Source organism: Triticum dicoccoides, chromosome 2A (assembly GCF_002162155.2).
Source record: "Triticum dicoccoides isolate Atlit2015 ecotype Zavitan chromosome 2A, WEW_v2.0, whole genome shotgun sequence".
Lineage (NCBI taxonomy): Eukaryota > Viridiplantae > Streptophyta > Magnoliopsida > Poales > Poaceae > Triticum > Triticum dicoccoides.
The window spans coordinates 65,869,818-65,890,323 of record NC_041382.1 but is presented as its reverse complement, the minus strand read 5'-3'; the positions used below and the strand labels follow the sequence as shown (position 1 = coordinate 65,890,323).

The window sequence follows — 20,506 nt, the reverse complement described above, 5'->3', positions numbered from 1 at the left end:
TGTCTGTTTGGGTCTAAACGGACAGACGACACGGCCCAATGACGACGACCCACCAACTGGGGGGCTGACAGTCGGGGCTCGTCGCGCGTGCGCATTTATTTTGGGCTGTGGAGGTTGTTGGATGACCGCCACGCGTCCCTGAGGCGGACAAGGAGCAAGTGTGTGCCGGCTCGTTCACCGTCCGTCTGGACGCAAACCGGACGCAGGTTTGCGCCGGAAATGAGAGGAGTCGGCCATTGCCGCGTGGACCTGTGTCTGGTGGGCCAACGGTGGAGCTGGTCGTCCACGGCGCCGGAGATGGCCGACTCGCTGGGTGTCGGCCCAAGGTCGCCCACGCTGCCGCGGCCACCAGAGCAAGAGCCACAGGAGGAGGTGGTACCGGCGCCGCATGCGCCTCTGGTCTGGTAGGGGGCCGCCAGCCCACCTTTAGCAGCCACCTCCTTACGTCGATTTCATCGACGACGACGACGAGTAGGACAACGACTCCTGAAGACGCCGGCAGCCGGCGACGAGCTATATCTATTTTATTTTATGTTTTTTTTAAGTTTTAGTTTAATTAAGAACTGTGTTGAACTTGGCTACTGTGGACGTGTGGACGTTTTAATGTTCATATTCATATTTTTATATTATTTGAAATGTTTATTTGGGTTGTTTTGGGGCCAAAATTGAAGTCCAAAAACACCGACACTCTGCCCCGGGCCGGTTGGGCACACCGACGGCCGCACGATCCGTCCGCTTGTCCGTTTGCAAACCCCAAACGAACGAAATCCGAACGAAATGGACATTCGTTTGAGATTGTGCGTTGGAGTTGTCCTTATCCGTGCAATCACCGTGTAATTAACACTTGTTACTTGAGGAACCATTAGCCAATATAGTATGTTGCGTGCATGCCCTGCGAACGAACGGAGGAACCATTAGTTTTGGTTGGACGACTTCCGCATCAGTGTGTGCAGACTGATCCCGGAATCCGCCAAGGGATGCCATGTCCGGGAGATGCCCTTACTCCCTTAGAAATACGGTAGGACCCAGAGTGCTTGCTGCACGGGGGCCATGCCGCGCGCACGTACGTCGCCTTCGGTCGGTCCCTTGGATGTGCCCTCGACGCATCATCCGTCCTGAACGTGACTTTGCTACGTAGCAGGACGGAAGTTGAGAAATGTAAACTGAATTATAGCCGCAAATGTTCGGGATAAGAGGCGCAAAATAGCACATGCCAGAACAACATCTGTAGGTTCGGGTAGGTGGATATGTCACTGTCCGGGCATCATTGTCTTGTCCATGAAATGGATAATGCACGGGGTAGCGTGTCGTGTCATTTTCTCTCGTCTTAATTCTGAAGGCAAGATAACATAAATCATCGTAGGACGAGCGGTACACGCCTTGCCGATCGAAATTCCAAAAAGCAAAGATTTAGGGCCGTTCGAAAACTCTCCACTCCTAACTCCGCTGCGGAGCGGAACGTCATCTTATGTAATTTGAGCGAGCAGTCAAATGGGCGCTCCGCCCTCCGCTCCCTGGCGAAGAATCGGAGTATTACCGGCCCTTACATGGAAGAAGAAATCTCATACAGGAAACGAAACTGCTGGACGGACGATACTAGCTGGACGAACCCCACACGATGCAGGAATGAACGGTGTTGTTTGTTTTTGCTCTAACACATCAACGGCTTGACGTGTAGTGTCGTCCGCTGATCGTCCAAATCTGTCGTCTGTGTAGCAGCGTCGTACAGGAAATAGGATCTTCTCTCTAGTTTATCGGCACAAGAAGATAACCTATCCGACGTGCCTAAAACGGATAACGCACGTGTCAGGGCCAGGGGACGGTGGGCCCCACTTCTGGACGCTTGACTGGCCGGTGGATCCGGCCCATCATTTTTTTCCTTTTCTTTAAACGAGGCTCTCCCCGCTACGGCACCGTCGGCACAGGCGAGCGAACTGCTTCGAGTTCGGAGCAAGGAAGGGAGCGGTGTGCGCCAGAAGCATCGAGACGAAGCGGAGAATGGGGGCGCCGCTCCGCCGCCTCCCGCTCCTCCTGCTCCTCGTCCTAGCCCTCTCGCCGGAGGGGACGCGGTGGCCGGCGGCAGCCGCGGCGGCGGCGCGGCGCATCGCGCCGCTGCCCACCGCCGCGCTGCGCCGCCTCTACGACACCTCCAACTACGGCAGGCTGCAGCTCCACAACGGCCTCGCCCTCTCCCCCCAGATGGGGTAATCCCGCCCGTCCCCTCCCCTCCCCCGCTCCCCGCGGCTCCTCAGCTTTCTCTCGCTCTGCTGCTGCTTTGACTCGCGCTTTGGTCTCTCTGTTTCTGTCTGCTGGGCGGAGAGGGTTGCGATTGCGATCGAAATTTCAGAGACTAATCGCCGTGTGGGCGCTGCGTGCAGGTGGAACAGCTGGAATTTCTTCGCCTGCAACATCAACGACACGCTCATCCGCGAGACAGGTTCGGCCCCCCGCGGGATCCCTGACTCCCTGTACTGTAAATAATCCTTGTTAAATCTGCGATTCCCCATTCGCAGTTTACGACCTGCTACAAGTTCATAGCTGTATTTGCGCTAGACAGTGCTTGGGCACAATCCTACTCTGTTGCGGCAAGTGCAGAGACATACTATACTAGGATAGAACAGTCGAAAAACAGAGTCAGATGTCTCATGTTTGCAGGTGGCACCAGTGCTTGCCAGTAATAATTAATGCCGAATGTGTTCTCCAGAGTTTAGAGTAGAATTTACTCAATTTGAAGTTTTATAACCTTGATTTTGATACAGCTGATGCGTTGGTCTGGACGGGCCTGGCTGATTTGGGATACAACTACGTAAACATCGGTACATTACTTAGCTTCACACCAGTAAATGTTGTTGGGCTACATGAAGTATTTTGTGTGTTGTCTCTAACCCATATTGGTCCTTACTTTTCAGATGACTGTTGGTCATATGTGAAACGAGGAAATAAGGTAATAAGTTTTCTTTAACTAATAAATAAGGTAATAAGTTCATTATACTTTTCCTAGCTACATTTCCCTTTTACATGGAGATGGAGTATGATGTTAAAGCTTGAATTAGTGTCATCACAACATTATTTTTCTCTACAGTCGCTACATGTTCTGTTTTATGCACATTCATAGAAACCTAAGATTTTCTTCTTTTGTTCGTGATAACTGGACCCCAATGCACGGGGTCTGAAATTCTCAATAGTAAAAGCTTCCACAGTGGTCCTACCTACATTCACTTTGAAAAATTTATTCACTAAAAACCTATCAGAAGATGTTCTATACCTTGCTCGGCAGCTTGTTTTCAATAGCTCTGTTTCTTTCTGTTTTTCTAGACCATTCTTTCTTTGAAGTTACTGTATTTTGTATGCCCTACTAGGGATCCATACAGTTACTAGTAAGCTAATATTTTTCATCAAAAATAAATAAGTAAATATATTCTTTCCATTGTGCTCTACCTGAGGCATTATGATTACTATTGCTGGATACCAAAAGAAATCTATCTATGTCATTGCATTAAACTCGTCTATGTTACTAAAATACACACATCTTGAGTACATCTGCACATTTTTTTAATAAATTACTTCCTGTAACATGTAGGGTCAATTGCTACCTGATCCGAAGACTTTCCCTTCTGGAATCAAATCGCTTGCGGACTATGTGCATGGAAAAGGTCTAAAACTTGGTATCTACTCTGACGCTGGGTAAGTAGTCTAGCTATAGATGATTTAACTTGCTAGCTTTTATGATTCGTAATGTATCATAGTCAAGAATATATCAAAATAACAAACTATATAACAAGTAAAATCTTTCAGGGTATCTACTTGTCAAGTTCGACCAGGATCACTCCATCACGAGAAAGATGATGCTGCCCTTTTTGCTTCATGGGTATGAGCTACAAGCAACCACATAATTAGTGATGTATAAAAGAGTTGCTGCACAACATTGCGATGAACACTCTAAGAACATCTTTTCTGAGTATTCCTATCTTAACCTATTCTGTGCTGCTATTGAACATGCATATAATTTTACTAATACATGAATCTGAAAATATTTTTGACCAGGGTGTTGACTATCTAAAGTACGACAACTGTTACAATCTGGGAATACCGCCAAAGGAAAGGTTAGGGCACACGTCTTTCATTTGCGTCGATCACAGGCTTAACAGGCAGTTAGCCTCAATATATGGAGCTAAAATTTGTTCCATGATATCATAATCTCAGGTATCCTCCAATGCGTGATGCTCTAAATTCAACTGGGCACCAGATATTCTACTCTCTATGTGAATGGTATGCCAGTTAACACTGGGAAATAAATAGCAGTTGTACGTTGTGCTCAACCTCCAACCTTGTTGAATTTAAATGTGTATTCTCTCTTAGGGGCCAGGATGATCCAGCTTTATGGGCTGGAAAAGTTGGAAACAGTTGGCGTACAACAGATGACATACAGGATACATGGAAAAGGTGATTCAATCTCTACCTGAAACAAAAGAATACACCAGTTTGCTGATGTGCTGTGAAATTGACTAAGTCTGTTTTCTTTTTAAAACAAGCATGACTGACATTGCTGATAAGAACAACAAGTGGGCATCATATGCTGGACCCGGTGGATGGAATGGTAACTAGTAACACAAGCTTTACTGATGTTGTAAGAGACTGTAAAATAAAAGAGTACGCTGTTGCTAAACAAACTTTATTTTTGGCAGACCCGGACATGTTGGAAGTTGGAAATGGTGGTATGACCTTTGCAGAGTACCGTGCACATTTCAGCATTTGGGCACTCATGAAGGTAAGAGTTTGCCAAGCGCAGCAATAGTCACTATGATTGTGCCAGTGCCTTATTGCCCCACAGCACCCACTCCTTCACATTTGTAGTTTATGTTATTTATTGGATCAATGAGCAAGCGAAAAGTTTATGAAAATAAAGGCTCATTCTCTTTTATAATTTTGCATCTTGGGTCATGGCCTTCAAATTTAGGATATCGCTGCAGAGAAATTTGTAGAACCGCAGATGCGCATAATTTGTTTGGATATCAGCAGCACAATTTTGTCTAGTACTAAAAATTCGTCTGCATACATTCTGGATAACTTAGTATTACAACAGTGTTGGATTCTAGAATCATCTCCTGAAATCACAGACAAGAAATTTTACAATTAGTTTGTGCTTGCATATTATTTCTATGCATAATGCATTTAAAATACGAGCTGATTGGTGGCACATTATCTGCTATCTTCGTTTTGTTGCACTGACTGGAAATGCCCTTCTGGGTCATGTTTCAGGCGCCTCTCTTAATTGGTTGTGATGTCAGAAATATGACTTCAGAAACAATTGAAATATTGAGCAACAAAGAAGTAATTCAAGTAAACCAAGGTATTACTCAGAATCTTGTCTTTGTATGTATCTCTACAATATGTTCTCATGTTGAAATTGAATGCAGTTTTTTTCTATTGCTATTGCTTTTTCATGACACTGAAAGCGGGGCTTTCTCGTTGGCAAACAGCCATGCACTGAAAAAATGTTGTCATCTTAGCTGCTCTTTAGAAGTCAGTTTGCTCCAACTAATGTAGATATTTCCATAGGAGTTGTTAGAACCACTTGATGGATCTAAGACGAAGATTTTTGTTTTATTTTCAGTTATGTTTTGTGTTTGATTGACTCGTGGAGCATTGAGCTGGCTAGTTGCCATTTCTGTATTCCTCTTAGACGCGATATATCTACATCAGTTCAAATTTGAACTAAAACCACAACACTTATTTTTGGAACAGAGGGAGTATTATGCTGTACTAACATTATGTGCTGCCAACATCTGTTCTGTTTTATTGGGGCCGTTGACATTTGTGTAAATTGCCTGATTGTGTTTCTTCTGCTGTATACGATTTTTGGCATATTGTTCTATTCACAGTGTGTTGTAACTATGCAATTGATTACATTAATTGTGTTTCTTTTTCTGCAGATCCTCTTGGAGTTCAAGGAAGAAGAATTTTGGGTCAAGGAAAGGGTGGATGCCGTGAGGTGATTTAGCTGCTGCTCCATATGTGACGACTATTATAAGTCGCGCATCTATGTTCCGTTCCGTGCATCAACGCATCCCTACGCCAAACTCATAGTATGTCAAATTTTGCAGGTGTGGGCTGGCCCCCTCTCTGGCAACCGTTTGGCTGTTGCTTTATGGAATCGTTGTTCGGAGACGGTTAATATCACAATGTCATTGCCAGCTGTAGGCCTTGATGGTTCATCTGCCTATTCTGTTAGAGACCTGTGGAAGGTGAGTTGATTATATTTCATTGCTATATCAAGTGGTTTAATTCACCTATTGTCCGTTTCAAATAAAGGTGCATAGAGAAACATATATAGCTTATAACCTATCAATGTTTAGGTTAAATTGGGAGTATGATCCAAGGACGGAACACTATCTTAGTTCAGACAGCTCAAGCTAATCTGGGAGAACAGAAACAAAAAATGTGACCATTGACTTTTCTTAACCGGTGTTCTAAGTTGGGAGCACATGGACAACACAGAATAGCCATGTGTTCTAAGTTCAACCAAACACAGCCTAAGCATGACTACCTGGCTTTTCTCACCCGGTGTTTTAAGTTGGGAGCACATGCTCAACCAAACACAGCCTAAGCATAACTACTGCATGAGCATATATATATATATATATATATATATATATATATATATATATATATATATATATGCAGAATAAGTTATTCTTCACCCGAGGTAATCTTACGATCATTTCATAATTAAATTACGTTTAGAATTCAAATAGTTACATTCCTATTGATTCACTACGTAAAATTTGACATAAAAAAATAAAAATATAGGTCATAAGACAAAAGTTTGTAGTTTATGTGTATTTTAGACTATGTTTTTACGTTTGTAATTTTATGTAACATAAAATATTTTTTACGGCGATTATATATTTTCTTACGGTCTCTTTTTACGTCGGAAATAAGACAAAACTTACGGAACGTAAAATTACGGTGCATTGATGGTAAAATAGAGGGGGGTGAAGAATAACTATTCCTCAACCAGGGTGATGAATAGCGCGACCCTATATATATATTCATCATCCAGGCTTACTCAAGTCATACACTTGATCTTGTTAACATTTTCTGTATGGGGTGTGTTGACCACCTGCTAAATTTGCATTTTCTCCAGCATGAGACTCTATCGGCTAACGTGGTAGGAACTTTTGGAGCCCAAGTCGATGTGCACGACTGCAAGATGTACATTTTCACACCCGCCGTCAGTTTTTCTGCAAGTTGGTGAGAGAAAAAGGTGAAAGCCACACCACGCACTATATCAGCATGCCTGGAAACAAACTTTGGTCAATTATCATCCAGCAGCATCCTTAGCCACACGGTGTGTGTGTGTATATATATATCAGCCTGTTTTGGACAAATACTCTATCAATCATATATCCAGCATGATGCGTAAAATTTACTCCCAATTTGTACATCTCTTTCCGGGAGGCTACATCTCTTTCCGGGAGGCTCTATATCATGCCAGTGGACCATGAACAATAAGTAAATCATCAGTTATTGAAGGGGAAATATATATGACATATAATGTTTTGTCATTATTATAGGTGCATCCTAATCGTAGCCTGACTGTTTCTTAGGGTCTATCACAGGGTTAGCTAGCTGGTAGACCCGAAACCCGGCAGCGTCTGGCAGGTTCCTGGTCTGGAATGCATTGGTTCTCCATCTTGCCACCTTGTGGCGGAGGTGGTCCGACCAGAACTGGCTGCCGTCGTCGTCGACGTGCATCTCCTGGAGCACCATGGCGTTCTCCACGAGGAACTTGGCCAGCCGCACCTGGAAGCAGTTGACCTCCCTGGCCTTGAACTGCAGCGTTACCTTGCGCAGGGTCGTCTCCAGGCAGCTGAACTTGCTGTTTGTCAGGGCGTTCGGGAGCCCAGAGACGCCCTCGAGCTGCACCGCGTCGCGATGCGCCGAGGACATGCACGCGAGCCTCTCGAACCGGTCCATGGATTCGCCGAAGGGGCCTCCGGCTGGGTCCTCGGTGTTGTACCAGTAGTGGGCCGACATCTCCAGCCTGAGGCGCAGCTCGGACATGGCCGGGCAGGAGGCGAGCAGCCTCGCCACTGCCACCGCTGTGCTTCTGTCCGTGTCCTTGCACCCCCCGTGCACTTGGAGGAGCTTGAGGTTTGGGAACGTGGGCAGGATGGCCTCGCCGGCCAGGATGTCTTCGATGTTGTCCAGGCGCAGCTTGAGCGCCCTCGTGCTGGAGAAGCTGGTGAGCATGCGTGACGTGGGCTCGTACTGCTGGACGCTGTCGCCGTGGCGAGTGGCGTCGAGGTCGACATGTGCCAGCGCCGGCGCGGGTGATGCGAGCGAGAGCTTGAGAGGGTACCCGTTGTAGCGGAAGGATCGCAGGCTCGGCATGTCGAGCTCGATGCCCGTGTTGGCGGGATCGTCGAGCTCACGCCAGCCGAGATAATGGGTCTCGAGCACCAGGGCGGTGACCGTGGGACAGCGGAGGCGGAGGCGGAGGCGCAGGCTGAAAGTGTTATGCATGTAAATCGTCTTGTCAGAACCAGGTGGCTCCGGCGACTTCTGACGGAGGTTCACCAGCACCAGGCTGGTGAGCGCCGGCGCGTTGTCGACCAGGACCTGGAGATGCCCATCCAAAGCGAAGCAGTGGCGCAGCGTCAGGTCCGTGAGGCGCGGGAAGGCCAGGCGCGCCGACGGCTCGAGGTTGCAGTGCTCGAGCTCCAGCACCCGGAGCGTGGCGGCGAACGGCAGGGAGCCGAGCGGCGGCCTGTACATGTCGTCACACTGGTTTTTCTCCTCGGAGCCGACGCAGAGCTCTTCCAGCCCGGCCGCGGCGGGGTCGGCGAGGAGGCCGGCGACCCGGACGTCCTCTTTCGGTTCGCGGTTGCTGTACCATGTGTTCAAGAGGCGGTAGGTGCCTTCCGTCAGGAAGAGCGTGAGCCTCTTGAGGGTCGTCCTGCGACGGCGGCGGGAGGCGCGGAAGAAGGCGTCGAGGCAGGCGTAGCGATCTTGGGCGGAGTAGTGTCTGCTGTCGAGGTTGAGGACACCCGTGCGGCGCCACAGCGGACGCCATCGGCGCGAGAGGGCGGCGCTGGCCGCGGCCTCCTTGGCCGGCGCGAAGGACAGTACGTGCTGGAGAAGATCGTCAGGGAGGGCGGAGAGTCGGTCGGCGGCGGCCATCGTGGACGCGGACGGCTCGGCTATACGGGTTTGTTTGTGCGTGGGACTATCTGCGTGGGAGTACAATACAAGTATTTAAGGGGCGATCGAGTCGGTTTGGTTTCTGCCGAAAGCGCCGCATTGCTTGGGAGTTTTTCTTTTTACGTTTCCGTTGAAAAACGGTTTTTTGCTAAAAGTGCCCTAATTTTTGCACATCTAAGTCATGCCTCATTAATTTTACGAAAATGTTAACGCCCACATGGGTGGGCGTTGTGGGCGTTTGCATCTCATCCACACGCGTGGATCCGTGTCCGTTCGTGCGCGCATGAATCTTGGCATGTTTCTAGTGTCACGTAGGTCTGGCCTGGTGTGTGGGTGTTTAGCCGGTCGCCCACACGGTCGTTTCACCACACAGGAGGGGCTGGTGTGTGGGTGTTCAGCAGTTCGCCCACACGCCATTTTGCACGCACACACAAGGGCTAGTGTGTGGGCATTTGGCATCTTGCCCACACGCCCTTCTCCTTTCCCACATCTAAACTGCTAGTTGCCATGTGTTTTTACACTGCACATGGCAACTGCCCCTAGTGTGCTTTTATAAGCAGGTGGCAACTCTCTTTTTTTACCCGAGTTTGCCATGTGTTTTGCAGGGTACATGACAACTGCCTAGTATGCACGTAAGCAGATGACAACTCTCTTTTACCGAGTTGCCATATGTTTTTGCATGGTACATGACAACTGCCCTAACGTGCATGTACATGGCAACTGTTCTAACGTGCACGTAAGTAGATGGCAACTCTTTCTTTTTACATGACAACTGCCCTAGCATGCTTGTGAGCACATGTCAACTCTCTCAACTGCCTAGTGTTAGTATGTGGCAACTTCTAAAGTTATGAAATCATGGGGACACGGTGTTTTAGCTCTTAGGTGCATATGCATCTATTGTCTAAATACACATTTTGAAAAGTTGAAAAATTCGGAACAAAAATCCCGCATGTATATCCGGACATTCTATATGCATGCACAAAGTTTTAGTGAAAAATGACGCTTTTTATGGCTTGCGTAAACAAGATAAAGAAATGCAAAATGAATAGTTGTAATGAAGCATTAGAAATTGTCTTTTTTACACAAGCCACAAAAAACCTCGTTTTTCACCGAAAACTTTGTGCATGCACATAGAATGTCCGGATATACCCGCGGGATTTTTGTTCCAAATTTTTCAACTTTTCAAAATGTGTATTTAGACAATGGGTGTATATGCACCTAGGAGCCATTGCCAATTTTTGAAATCATGGCAACTACATTAGATCAGATCATATATGGCAACTGCAGTTGAGCAACCATGGCAACCGTAGTTCAGCGACATGGCAACCGTAGTTCAACGACATGGCAACTGCAATTAAACGAATATGGACGAGGGTCTGGACCATGGTAACTGCGGGCGCGCGGTGACCGTCACGCGTGGCGTGCGGGACCAGGAGGTACGAGGCCTGACATACGGGCGTGTGGGCGTTATCAACTTCGCCCACACGCACGCGTTTGAGAGGGATCGGGAGGGAAAAAAAGAGGCATGTGGGCTGTTCCTCTTATACACCACACAAAATGTGTGGGCGGACTTCCTAACGCCCACACGTGTGGCACTTATCGGTGTCCTAATTTTACACTTTAGCTATCAATTTGTTTAATTCACATCTAAATGTTTTTTAAGAATGTCACATCTAAACTCCCACAAATAATGCAATAACAAGGAATAAAAAAAACTAAGATAAAAAAACCATAAATATAATAAACATCAGGTTAGATGTGACATAATTATATAACATCTAGATGGGTCTTAAACAGACCTTTTAATATTCGCCTGATTTTGTTCTTTCGGTTCAGTCGATCTTGGACATGCATGCATGCACGAATTGCTTTGGACTACCTCCATGCCTATATACGCTGCACCTTTTTTTCTTCCTCTTTGTACGTGTTAGTTTTTGTACGCGTGCGTGTGTGTGTCTTTATTGTGTGTGCATGCGTATGTGTGAGACACATATAAGTCACATATATAGTTCATATTAATCTTCGACATTATATTTGTATGTGTTTTTTTATTTTGCTTTTTTTGAGGTCAGTTTTTTCATATGACTATTTTGGGTGAGTGTAACTGTATAGACACAAGTACTATAAACTAGTCAAAACCGACGAAAGTGTCATATAAGGAACAAAATAAAATTTAAGTGTCAAAAAGGGAAGAAAAAGTTTTTAGGGCCATAAAGGAAAGCAAATTTTAAGAAAGGGCTAAATAAAGAATTCTCTCCCATAACAAACAGAAGATGTTGGTGAGGTGCTGGCAGGTGTCAAACTGAAGGTTTCTTACTGGCAAAAAAGAAGATGACATATGGAAGAAATTGCTCAATCGGACATCTCATATAAATTTTAACGATTGCAAGTTTAAGAACCAGAAACACCATTCTTGATTAATGAACACAATACATATGCAGAGAGATGCTTGCTAAGAAAGGAAAAATGACTCGACTAAACACAGGTAACAGGGCCTTGCCGGAGAGGAGGCGGCGGGGCTGGCCTAATCGCCACCCCCGCTGTTCGGGACCCATTTGTTTCTCATGTTAGTCCAGAGAAATGCTTGTTTGTGTGGTAGTTGCTACCGCGCCGTATGCCTAGTGTTAGATTGTTGCGACCTCGCCGAGCGCCTGTGCTGTCCTTCCGGCCTTACCTGTTTGTGAGTTGGTGCTGCTCGCGGTTCGAGTATGCTAATGAAGAGGGTCTCGCTGTGTGTTTTAATGAGTAGCTTCTCTCTTCTCAACTGGAACGTGCGCGGGCTTAACGACTGCGCGCGGCGATGGGGTGTGCGGAGCCTAGTGGAGCAGACTAGATGCTCTTTTTTGTGTCTTCAGGAGACAAAACGAGAGGTTTTTTCCACGGACATGCTCATGGAGACCGTTGGGCCTGGGTTGAAGGGATCGGCGCTTTTGCCAGCAGTGGGGACCAGAGGAGGCGCTCTGCTGGCCTGGGACGAGGAGCGCTTCGACGCCCAGCTTATGGACACATCAGCCTTCGCAATCACAGTTCTGATAAAGCCCAAGACCGGGGAAGAGCCGTGGTGTTTAACAACGGTTTATGGGCCTGTGGACGACGCCCTAAAGCCAATATTCCTCGCCGATCTAGCTAGAATCCGCGGGATTATCGCTGGACCGTGGTTCCTAATCGGAGACTTTAACCTCATATACGAAGCGCGGGACAAAAACAACAATAACCTGAACCTGAACCTGATGGCGCAATTCAGGGCTGCGCTCAACTCCAGCGATCTGCTGGAGCTGAAGCTGTCGGAACGACGCTTCACCAGGTCGAATGAGCAGCAGGTGCCGACTCTGGTGCGACTTGATCGCGCGTTCTGCACCCCGGATTGGTACGTGCGGTTTGGTACTGCTAGGCTGCTGCCAGAGTTCGTCACGCAGGCTGAAAGTTTCATGCATGTAAATCGTCTTGTTGGAACCAGGTGGCTCCGGCGAGTTCTGACGGAGGTTCACCAGCACCAGGCTGGTCAGCGCCGGCGCGTTGTCGACCAGGACCTGGAGATGCCCCTCCAAGGCGAAGCAGTGGCGCAGCGTGAGATCCGTGAGGTGCGGGAAGGCCAGGCGTGCCGACTGCGGCGGCGGCTTGAGGTTGCAGCGCTCGAGCTCCAGCACTCGGAGTGTGGAGGCCCATGGCAGGGAGCCCAGCGGCGCACATGTCGTCGCACTGGTTTTGCTTCTCGGAGCCAATGCGGAGGTCTTCCAGCCCGGCCGCCGCGGGGTCGGCGAGGAGGACGGCGACCCGGACGTCCCCTTTCGGTCCGAGGTCGCTGTACCATCTGCTCAAGAGGCGGTTGGCGCCTTCGGTGAGGAAGAGCGTGAGCCTCTTGAGGGCCGTCCCGCGGCGGCGGCGGCCGGAGGCGGCGAGGGCCGCCTTGGCGTCGCGGAAGAAGACGTCGAAGCAGGCGTAGCGATCTTCGGCGGAGTAGTGTCTGCTGTCGAAGTTGAGGACACCCGTGCGGCGCCACAGCGGACGCCATCGGCGCGAGAGGGCGGCGCTGGCCGCGGCCTCCTTCGCCGGCGCGAAGGACAAGACGTGCTGGAGAAGATCGTCGGGGAGGGCGGAGAGACGGTCGGCGGCGGCGGCCATCGTGGACGCGGACGTCTCGGCTAGGTTTGTTGTGAGTACAAGTATTTAAGGGGTGATTGAAGACCTGTTTGGTTCATAAGTACTAGGACTTTTTTTAGTCTCAACTTATAAGTCCTAAATCTTTAAAAAATCCCTATCTGTTTGATTCCTGGGACTTATAAATTTTTATAAGACCATATTATAACTATAAGTCCCTTCTTAAGAGTCTTATTTCATAAGTTTCAAATGTCCACTTTAAGTCCCTATAAGTCATTCCTGTTTAGTTTAGATGAGACTTATAGGGATTTATTTAAGTCCCTAGACCAATAAGTCTCTGGAAACAAACACCCTCTGAGTCGGCTTGGTTTTTGACGAAAGCGCCGCATTGCATGGGAGTTTTTATAAGACCATATTATAATTATAAGTCCCTTCTTAAGAGTCTTATTTCATAAGTTCCAAATGTCCATTTTAAGTCCCTATAAGTCATTCCTGTTTGGTTTAGATGGGACTTATAGGGATTTATTTAAATCCCTAGACCAATAAGTCTCTGGAAACAAACACCCTCTGAGTCGGCTTGGTTTCTGACGAAAGCGCCGCATTGCATGGGAGTTTTTTTGACAAACATCTCCTCCTGGGTTTTTTTTTAGGATAATCTGGCTGACTTTATATTGATTCAAAGTAATGTCCATAGATACAAACACAAATGCTCCTGCATTGCAACGGAAGAAAAAGATCAATATGTGTTCATCCAAAAGTTCACTGGAGTGGCACAACGGCATCTTTAAATCTTGTATCTCAGCCACAACCTACAATCCAATTTAAATATCTCTCACTCTCTCTCTCTCTCACTCTCAGGTCTTTCGTTTTTACTATGTCTTCATTCCATGCAGCCCACTGATCGTTCATGTCCTCCTCTATTTTTTTGGGAGAAAACTTCCGATCTGTTCATCAACTATGAAGATAGTACATCAAACACCAGGAGTAAAAATTACATTCAGGTCCGTAGATCACCTAGCGACGACTTTAAGCACTGGAGTGAGCCGCCGACGCGTTGCCATCATCTCTCCTCCATCACCGCAATCGGGCGAAACCTTATTGTAGTAGATAGTCAAGAAATCACCCATTTCATCTTCCGGGAGGTGCCATCGCCTCATCTTTCCGAGGAGGACATGAACCCTACCCTTCTATGGTCTTAAGGCTACAGGAAACGAGGTTGCCTGGCGACTGCCGGGCGAGAGCCTGCGGAAACCCTAGGTTTTTTTTGCTCTCCTCTATTTATCTCATGCAGGTCCCAATTCAGATTAATTTTTGTGGATTACCGGTTGTTTGTTGCTTCTTCAAGCGACTCATTGTTTGTACAAGCACCTCACGCAAGTATATTGGTCAGATTTTGTGTTAAAAAGTGAGGTGGGACTATTTTATTGGCAAATAAACCTCTTTCTTGCATAGTTATCATTTTTTAGACAAGCATAGTCATCAGCTAGGTTTTTTTTTTGGCGAGAACTCATTAGCTAGCTCTGGCTGCGTTGTTTTTTGTTTGGTAGTTATTTTTCTTTTGAGGTGGCCGTGAGATCAAACAACCATACAAGCGCAGTAGTTTCTAGAAAGCCCACCCATATACTTACGGCCCACAATTAAAAAATTGAAGGCCCACTTGCTTGCTTGGCTCCTGGCCCAGTACTGGTGGAGCGAGATGCAGCCCCAAGCAGCGATCAATCCGACAACAACCATACGAAGTTATGAACCACCTCGAATTAGTATCAGTGGCGGCTCCAGGAATTTGCAACCGGGTATTCATGTGTATTCATTTTGTCAAAATCATTGCTGCTTTTCAAAAATTGTCACTGTTTTGCTAAAATCAACATTGTTTTGTAAAAAATCATAGGTATTCACATGAAGACACAAGAATACCCCTAGCGCCGCCCCTGATTAGTACCACCTTATTTATAAATACAAAATCACTTAAACGGGATGAAACTAAGAATATCATCTTGTTTTATAAGTAGGTATAGATATAGATATAGATTTCGGTCATGAGGATTGCCCAACCAAACATGTCTATCTATACCTAAATTACAAGCAAATTTGGCGAGATTGCGAGCCTCAAAATTATAGTTTCTGTGCAAGAAGAAAAACTAGAGCGACGAGCTATGATTTCATGCGTGATCGCTGCATTCGGACCGCCTGTCCGATGGTTTATGTCGTTGACAGTACCTTGGCAATCAGAGGCAACCATAATATTATGAACTACCAGATCATCAGCCAAAGCTAACACTTCCCTGCAAGCATATGTTTCCAGGATCGTTGGGTCTATGATGCCTGGATAAATCACTGCAGAAGACCAAGGTACATGTCATTGTGGTTGCGGCATAGAGCTGCCACTGCCCCGCCTCGCCTGTTCCTTGCTATGGCTCCGTCGACATTCAGCTTGATGATGCCCACTTCTGGAGCGAGCCATCGCTGGGTTTGATCATGGGTAGAGCTTGGTCCAGCTGGCCTCACCACCGTAGCTGGAAGAAGGGGATTATACATGTGCAACGGGACCCACCGCATGCGCTCGAGGTGGCTCGACCCAGCCCGGCTCGCAAAAAATGGCCGATTCGGCCGTTCCTCCAGAGCCAGCCTGAGGTCTGCTTTGAGGTTCGTGCGGGCTAGGTTTTTGATGCAGCCCAGACAACCAAACAGACCGGATTTTTTTCACGCGGGCCTGGCCCGACCTAATGCGACCAATCAAACGCGTCCTCAGTGAGCTTCGAATGATCCAACAAACTGTACAGTTCAAACATCCGGTTTTTAGCACTAGGCTCTTCAAACTCTGCCATTTTGGTCCTTAAAAAAACAAACTCTGCCATTTTTGAGACTATGTCCTCGTCAGATAGTGCCCACGCACACCTAGCCATAGTGCACGATATATTAATGCATGTCTGCATGAATCCTGGCAACCACACAGGGGGCACGCATCTTGGAGGGCCATGTTTCGGTGGTGTAACACATCCATAGTTAGCAGCGAATGGCATGCCGGCCTCCATAGAATTTTTTTAATCTTCGAAGGTAGTGACATCTTCCACAGCGCAGTTCATGCTTTCTCATTTTCTCCTGCCGATGTCCCACTTCTCCCCTCTAACCATTCTTAACGCTGCATCTTTGTTCTGAACAAACATCTGTAAGCAGAGCTAACAGTAAACCTTTCCTTCTTCTCCGGATACCATGCCCAAAAGTCATTCGTGTTGCGAGTGCAAATTGGTATTTTCAAAATTGCGTCCACATCGAAAGGGATGAAGACCGATCGGATGAACTCCTCATTCCATGACCCCGTCGTAGGTGACAGTAGCTCCGCCACTTTCCTTGGGGGACATGTACAAGGGACGTAATCGGTCTCGGTGTAGATTCTTTAGGAATCCAGTTGTCTGCCCATATGTCCGTAGTCTGACCATTACCAATCCGCCTGATGATACCTTGCTTCAACACATCCCTTCCCTCGAGTATAACACGCCAAATCTGTGATGGATGGGACCCAAGCTCAGCCTCAAGTAATGTCGTTTCCGGGAAATAACTCGCTTTGAGTATTCCGGCGGCACTCAAAGATAAAGGCTCGTGAAAAAATCTGCAAGCCCGCCTCGCCAATAAAGCAAGGTTAAACAGCTCTAGATCTCTGAATCCAAGTCCTCCCAATTGTTTTGGTCTTGTCATCACATCCCACGAGACCCAAGCCGGTTTTCTCTCTCCTTGCTTGCATCCCCACCAAAACTTTCGGATGATAGACTTTATATGATCACATAAACCTCTTTGGAGTTTGGAACAAGACATAGAATATACAGGGATCACTTGGGCTACGGATTTGATGAGGACCTCCTTGCCGTCCACCGATAAACACTTGCTCATCTAACCTTTAACTTTGTCCCATACCCAGTCACTTAAATATTGAAAGGTTCCATTTTTCTAATGCCCTACATCTGTGGGCATCCCCAAGTACCTGCCACTCAAAGATTCATTAGGGACATGAAGGAAACCCTTTACTTCATCTCGTACTATCTCCGGGGTCCCCTTGCTAAAGAAAATCGATGACTTGTCTCCGTTTATTCTCTGTCCCGATGCCATACAATATGACTCCAGTAGGTTTGATATTTCCCCTACTCCATTAATACTTGCCCTGAAAATCAACAGACTATCATCCGCGAATAAAAGATGGCTCACCAGCGGAGCCGATGGTGCCACCTTAATGCCGGAGGGGATGATTGATTTTGTGATTTCAAACATCTCCTCCTGAGTGAACTCCTATTCAAGTGTCAAGATGGTGGCATCGTTTACAAGCTTTTGGATGATCTCGCTCAGGGTAGAATCCATCCATAAGGGCTCATTTGGTAGCCCATGATCCTGCCGGGATCCCCGTAAAAAACCAGGGCGCAAAGCCCATCGGGCAAAGCGGCCCATGGAAAACCTATCAAGGCGTTTGGTGGCTCGCTCAATGGGTATTTCCGCCCTAATCCACATCCTTTCCCCGGGTGGAAGATCCAGGCCTAGAGAGACCAGGACAAAATCCACGACTGGCGCTCTTTCGAGGCGACAACGCGAGGCGCACCTACCGATTTCCTTCGGAGACTATTCTGAGCGCTATGCCTCCAAGACCATCTGCTTTCCGATGACAGAGATGGGTCGGCAACCATGCTTTTCTTTCCACCAAAATCTCGAGGCCAGAGGAATCTCTGTCGAGTCCTGGCGTTCATCTTTCTCTTCATTCGACAAGGTCCTTTCTGGACGTGATCTCCTCCCCTCTCCACTGTCATCCAAACTGATGTGGCGATCTCCCGTGGTGGGAGAAGAGGATCCCTGATGGCCATGGAAATCGCCCCGGATTGGAGCCCTGGGATAATTTCCTCTTGCAACCAACTTATGCCTAAATCGGGAGGAGAAAGCTCAGCTATCCTAGCTAGTTCATGAGCTACTTGATTACACTCTCTAACACAATGTTCATATATTACATGGTTGAAATCTAAGGACATAAAAAACAATCATCAAATATTGCACTAGCGACTGAAGATGAGTAGCCATCTTTCAAAGCCTCAATCACCTCAACGCTGTCTGAATTAATTTCGATCTTGGTGACGCCCACTGTACGTGCAAGCAGTGGCGATTCCACTAGGGAGGCTTCAATAAGCTTAAGCCTACCCTTCAAAATCATATTTAAGCTAAACATACCGCTTGACAAATATATTCTGATGCTTTACATGCAACAATTGCACTGCATTTGCTAATTAGACTTAGGAAATTTACGTTTTAAGCCTACCCTCCAATGTCCTGCTAGATTCGCCACTGCGTGCAAGGTTCATGCCAAATCTGACCGTGGTAGCCTTAGCCGTGAAGGAATCAAAGCATATGTCAATCTTTTCATTAGCAGCAACAATAAACTTTCATGTGTGGTCTTGCAAAACTGCTCCAACTGTTCTCTCTAGAGTATCCACATCATACCCAGCATCAACATTTAACTTCATATACCCATGTTTGGGCTTCACCCAAGCAGCCACTCTCCGCTTTGCTTTTGGACTGCATGAAATGATGAAGTTTGCCGCAAGACTTCTAACTGCCGCGTTTATTTGGTCTGCACCCTGAGTTGGTTCTCCATGGGTTAACTTCCTTCGCTCATACCACAAATAGCAGGTAGGAGTGACCAGTCTGGCGGTGCCGCTGTCGCTAAGACGAAGGTGGGCGGGCGAACAACGAATCTCTCTCTTTTATTTTTTGAGAATCACGAGGAATCTCTCGTACGTGCAGAGGCAATAGGCTTGCTTGGAAGATCTATAGGTGTCTGCCAACAGCCCAGGTCTGGCCAGACATGCATTTCCAGCCCGATTAACCATAACGGTTCTAGGCAAGTCTGACCCCTAAAAAAAAGGCAAGTCTGTGGAGTTGTCTAAAAAAAGGTAAATCTGTGGAGCAGCAGCCCAAGAAACACCAGGCTTGGCTCGAAAACGTACGACTGATCGATGTAATCAGACGGTCAGGGACGTCAAAACGCCGTGAGCAGTCCTAGCTCATTCCGTTATACTGTTTTTTTAATAGCATTAAGGCCACGATCGAAAATCCCCTAAACACATGCTTTATTGTCAGTTTCCGCAAAATCCACACCACCACAACCAAACCGCAACAATGAGGTTTCTCTTCTTAACAAAGGAACCCCAAGCAAGGTAATGCACCGTGCCAAATCATGCAATGCATAACCTAGGTTAAAGGAACATCACATAAGCTCCAGATATATCTCGCTAGTGCACACCAGAAAAGTAAGCGTTTGAGTGACGTAACTGCCACACAAAATAAACAATTTTACTCCCCATGCCAACCTCCGTGTAATAGTGTATCTCTAGTTAGAATGCTACACTTCAAGCATCTCTAGCCGATACCCTAAACTTTAACTCTATATGCGTCCATATAATTAATCGCTTATAATTTGAGAAGTTAAACGGAGACCGGACCTAACCAAACCCTACGTGGAAGTTTCTGTTCATCTTCTTCTTTCTTCTTCTTCCTTCCGGTGACTAGCCTAGACAAAGACAACGACAGGGCAGAAGAGGCGCTTGATATGACGAGGGGAGACTGGAACGGAGGCACATAGCACACACCACCATGCCGGAGTGCCAAACACCGCGCACGCACACCAGCTGGAGTATGTAGGCCACAGAAGAGACCACACACACAACCGCCCAGACACACCAGGCACACACAATACACACAAGCTGCCCGCTCCATGCACACACACACAACACATCTAGTATGAGCAGACCATGCATGCAGCTGGCTGGACAAGCATGTGCACGCCGATCAGACACAGCCGCCCTCGAGCATGCACACACATACTACTCCCTCCATTCCAAATTACTCGTCGTAGAAATGGATGTATCTAGAACTAAATTACACATCTAATATGGAGAGTTGGGAAATGTTCACCAATCATAAAGTTTTGACGAGCCACCGAGAAAGACCCCATGGTTTTGAACTCCAGGTTCTGATGTTGCTCCGCTGTGATGGACTCATTGTTAATCATTATGATGACATGTGTAATCACCACGATAGATGAAGACGGCTGGCTACTACTGTCATGACGTGGAACCATGATCCTCCGTGGCATTTAAGGTCTCCACCCACCCATTCTCAGAGCTACCAAGAACTTCATCAGTACCAAAAATAACATCTCGTCGGTGGTTTC

The 20,506-nt window shown here is 47.1% G+C and overlaps 1 protein-coding gene across 3 annotated transcripts; it reads left to right on the top strand.

Annotated features, from left to right (window-relative positions):
* Positions 1-1,942: 1,942 nt before the first annotated feature.
* Positions 1,943-7,432, top strand: LOC119353282 (alpha-galactosidase 3-like). Of its 3 annotated transcripts, XM_037619883.1 has the most exons (15): positions 1,957-2,204; positions 2,379-2,437; positions 2,760-2,816; positions 2,910-2,944; positions 3,581-3,684; positions 3,796-3,868; positions 4,045-4,103; positions 4,204-4,269; positions 4,360-4,443; positions 4,533-4,597; positions 4,686-4,768; positions 5,260-5,350; positions 5,934-5,992; positions 6,105-6,245; positions 7,148-7,432. In XM_037619883.1, exons 1-15 carry the CDS (start codon positions 1,999-2,001, stop codon positions 7,256-7,258), a joined length of 1,293 nt encoding a protein of 430 aa, XP_037475780.1. In that variant the 5' UTR covers positions 1,957-1,998; the 3' UTR covers positions 7,259-7,432. The 3 variants fall into 3 exon arrangements, with proteins under 3 accessions (XP_037475779.1, XP_037475778.1, XP_037475780.1); XM_037619882.1 differs by having other exon boundaries at positions 1,943-2,204; positions 2,760-2,944; positions 7,176-7,432; XM_037619881.1 differs by having other exon boundaries at positions 1,950-2,204; positions 2,760-2,944.
* Positions 7,433-20,506: the final 13,074 nt, after the last annotated feature.

Excerpts from the sequence above, each read along its gene's own strand:
- LOC119353282 (XM_037619881.1), top strand. The coding sequence starts at position 1,999 with ATGGGGGCGCCGCTCCGCCGCCTCCCGCTCCTCCTGCTCCTCGTCCTA. Across the intron at positions 3,685-3,795 it reads GGTATCTACTCTGACGCTGG|GGTATCTACTTGTCAAGTTC; the intron begins GTAAGTAGTCTA and ends AAAATCTTTCAG. Across the intron at positions 4,104-4,203 it reads GGAATACCGCCAAAGGAAAG|GTATCCTCCAATGCGTGATG; the intron begins GTTAGGGCACAC and ends TCATAATCTCAG.